Source organism: Myotis lucifugus, unplaced genomic scaffold, assembly GCF_000147115.1.
Source record: "Myotis lucifugus unplaced genomic scaffold, Myoluc2.0 scaffold_16, whole genome shotgun sequence".
Taxonomy (NCBI): Eukaryota; Metazoa; Chordata; class Mammalia; order Chiroptera; family Vespertilionidae; genus Myotis; species Myotis lucifugus.
Genome location: NW_005871064.1, coordinates 4,014,027 through 4,018,029, shown reverse-complemented (window position 1 = coordinate 4,018,029; position 4,003 = coordinate 4,014,027). Strand labels below are relative to the sequence as shown.

General features: G+C 45.3%; 1 protein-coding gene across 1 annotated transcript in view; it reads left to right on the top strand.

The window, feature by feature from the left end:
• Positions 1 to 3,726, top strand: part of HAUS1 (HAUS augmin like complex subunit 1) — a 12,888-nt gene extending 9,162 nt beyond the window's left edge. The window contains exons 8-10 of the mRNA XM_006085139.3: positions 2,051 to 2,122; positions 2,343 to 2,390; positions 3,374 to 3,726. Of these exons, the coding sequence (XP_006085201.1) occupies positions 2,051 to 2,122; positions 2,343 to 2,390; positions 3,374 to 3,424 (171 nt within the window). The 3' untranslated portion in view covers positions 3,425 to 3,726. The remainder of the gene's footprint in view (positions 1 to 2,050; positions 2,123 to 2,342; positions 2,391 to 3,373) is intronic.
• Positions 3,727 to 4,003: the final 277 nt, after the last annotated feature.

Here is a 4,003-nt window from a genome sequence, read left to right as displayed (position 1 = left end):
CCCAGGGCGGAATTGGAGGTCGGAGATCCCATATAAGTCACTTCAAAGTAGGGGCTATATGAGGGGTTGGGCTCGGCCTCTTTTCAACACAGAGCGGGCTCTATCGGGAGGTAGCGGCGACCCTCCCCTGTTCAGAGCAGGGCCATCAGGGGGTTGGGTGCTTCTCCCTGTCACTCCACAGAAGAGGGCCGGTCAGGAGGTGAGGGTGCTGCCCCCTGTCAACTCACAGAGCAGGGCAGATCAGAAGGGTTGGGGGCGCTGCCCCCTGTCACTCACAGAGCAGGGCCCATCAGGGGGGTTGGGGCTCCGTACCCTGTCACACACAGAGCAGGGTCGATCAGGGGGTTAGGGAGCTCCCCCCTGTCATGCACAGAGCAGGACCCATCAGGGTTGAGGAGCTCCCCCCTGTCATGCACAGAGCAGGGCCGATCAGGGGGTTGAGGAGCTCCCCCCTGTCACTCACAGAGTAGGGCCGATAGGGGAGTTGGGGCACTGCCCCCTGTCACACACAGAGCAGGGCAGATCAGGAGGTTGGGGTGCTGCACCCTGTCACACTCAGGGCAGGGCCAATGGGGAGGTTATGGCTCTCCCCCGTCACACACAGAGCAAGGCCCGTGGAGGGGGGTTGGGGCGCCACCCTCTATCACCCACAGAGCAGGGCCGATCAGGGGGGTTGGGGCGCCGCCACTGTCACACTCAGGGCAGGGCTGATGGGGAGGTTATGGCTCTACCCCGTCACACACAGAGCAGGGCTCGTTGGGGGGGTTGGGGGGGGGTTGGGGCACCGCCCTCTATCACCCACAGAGCAGGGCCGATCAGGGGGTTGGGGCGCTGCACCCTGTCACACACAGAGCAGGGCCCGTGAGGGGGGGGGGGTTGGGGCGCCGCACCCTGTCACACACAGAGCCGCAGGGGGATCAGGGGGATGGGGGAGCTCCCCCCTATCAGGCACAGAGCAGGGCTGATCAGGGGGTTGGGGCACCTCTCCCGGCACGAACAGAGCAGGGCAGATAGGGAGGTTGGGGCCCCCCCCCCTGTCACACACAGAGCCGCAGGGCGATCGGGGGTTTGGGCGCTGGCCCCTGTCACGCTGATCCCGGTGCCGGGAGGATATTACCCTTTTACTATATAGGATAGAGGCCTGGTGCATGGGTGGGGGCTGGCTGGTTTGCCCTGAAGGGTGTCCTGGATCAGGGTGGGGGTCTCCACTGGGGTGCCTGGCCAGGCTGGCTGAGGGGCTGAGGACTGTTTTCCGGCTGGCGGGTGACTGAAGCTCCCAACCGCTCCTTTTTTCTTTCTTTTTTTTTTTTTTATTCTGGGCCAGCTTTAGCTCTGAGGCCTTGCTGCTGAAAACATTGATACAATGTTGCGGTCAGGCTGGCTGAAGGCCAGCCGGTTTCTGGGGTTTTGTTTAGCTTCTATATTTGCAACATAGTTGCTTAGAGTTGCAGCTGAGAGGCCGGCAAGTGTGGGGAACGTTGGAGTCTGCCATCACTGGAGCAAGCAAGCCTCCCTGTTTGCTTCAGTGCATGGCTGCCCACCGCCATCCTGGCTGACAGTTAATTTGCATAAGGATATGCTGATTAGCCAATGGGAAGGGTAGCGGTTGTACGCTAATTACCATGTTTCTCTTTTATTAGTGTAGATATTATTTCATTGGTTTTCCATAACCATTTATCCCCCCCTATATATTTTATTATTCTTAAAAATTTTTTTATACTTTGATTTTTGGAATCTAAAGTTGACAATTCATAAATATGTATTTGAGATTCTAATTGTTCCCTTACATTTCAATTCCTCTTAATCACATTATTTTGGGTTCCTAGACAGCATACTTAAATCCTATTTTTAATAAGTGGGAGTAAAACTCTTCTATTTTAAGCATCTTATAAAGACTGTTTCCATTGGAAGTGAGTTTATCTGTTTATCTTTGAGCCATTATTTTAAATTCCTAGTGTTAATGCTTTACTATGTTTTATTTCAGAAATGAGCAGTATTTAATTGTGAATATCTGTTACTCTGTGACTCTGTTTGTTTTTTTCACCTCCAGAAACTGGCAGAACTAAAACAACAGACTATACCTTTGAAGAAAAAATTGGAGTCCTATTTAGATTTAATGCCGGTAATCATTTTTATGAATTAAAAAAAGATGTCTTTTTTAGTACACACTAAATGATCATGAATATAGTGAATCCATGCTTAAGGATTTAAAGTTCAAGCTGAATTTCAGTGGGTATACCCTCTGTAAGATTTTTGACTTTTAAAAGGATCATTGCATTTTTTCCCCCTTGAGCCCTAAATGAGGTGATATAACCTTTCCTTGTTTTGTTTTCCTTTAAAAGGATCCATCTCTTGCTCAGGTGAAAATTGAAGAAGCAAAGCGAGAATTAGTAAGTCCCATTTTTTTCTTCAGCTCTTAAAAAAGAAATAAAATAAATGCTGATAAGTTAAAGCTCCCTTCATCCTTCTTTCTTCTTCCTCAAAGCTAAACCATAGACCAGCGGTTCTCAACTTGTGGGTCGAGAACAATGAAAATACATCCTGCATATCAGATATTTACATTACGATTCATAACAGTGGCAAAATTACAGTTATGAAGTAGTAACGAAAATAATTTTATGGTTGGGGGTCACCACAACATGAGGAACTGTATTAAAGGGTCTCGGCATTAGGAAGGTTGAGAACCAGAGTTGCTGTGTATCATTCGCATGCATCTTTTAATACTTTTAGCATATGTATATATGTTCTTTTCCACAAAAAGAATACATAGTGGTCTTTTATGTCTTTAAAATTCTTGCTTAGATTGTCTTCGGTGGAAAGGGTGGGCAAGTGAGACATAGAATACTCTAGGCAAAAGGAATTGGCCAATGCTCAAGAGCCAAAAATGGAGGGCTTTTTCAAGTTTAGGGAAATGATGAGGCCCAGCTGCCTGGGAGTATTCAATGGAAGATAGGACTGAAGAAGGCCAATTGGTTTATGATGTAAAGGGCCTTTAGTATAAAGAGGGTGGGTTCTGTAGGAGACCAGGAAAGTTGCTGTTACAGGAAGTTACAATTACGGAAGTACATTGTTTAAGGAGTAAAGGTTAGGAAAATCTACTCCTGTATCATATACTAAATCATCTCTCTAAGGCTTTTCCCCTCTTTAGATGGTGATTAGAATGAAGAGTCTGAAAACTTCTGGGGCTTGGAAAAGGGGAGAGATGTTAAAGGGAATGTCTAAAAGCATGTTTAATATTTATACTAGTAATGTTGTTTTTTTAATTTGTTTTAATGGGGGTTTTTTATTTCCCTTATTTTAAATAGGGGTAGAAATTAGAGCACCTGGTTTCTGTCATTCTTTATAGTATTTTAGGTGTTCTTTCTTCCTTTAGGATACCATTGAAGCTGAACTCACAAAGAAAGTAGACATGATGGAATTGTGACCAGGGCCAAATAAACTTTGTGCTCCCGAACAAAGTAAATTAAATAGGACTTTAATCTTAAGATTAAAAACACCTTAAGAGTAATAAAATATATAGGGGGAATAAATGATGATGGGAAAAATAAAATGAAAAACATATATTTAAAAAGACTTTGTTTCCTCTTGGTGTTCCTTGATAACTTAATGTCTGTGTTCTTAGCTGAGATAATGTCACTATTGATGGGATAGTGGTTTCTGCTATGTATTGCATTTTTGTGCCCAAATACATAGTTCTCATAATAAAAATGTTGGTTTTCTATATTATTGGTGGTTCAGTGTCCTTCAGTGGCCCTATTAGGTGAATACGGTGACAGTTGTCATGTAGTCACTCATTAGGTCAGTTAAGCGAAAAGAAAAGGTTCTCTGACTCCAGTTGTTTTTCTTCCCTCTCCAAGGGTTTGCTTTCTGATCAGCTCACCTGCCTACCTCCAAATGTTAATATATGCAGGAATTTAATTTATGAAAAAGATGGCCTTTAAAGTCAGTGATGGAGACAAGCCAAATAGAGACAGACTCATAGATAGAGGACGGTCAGACAGCT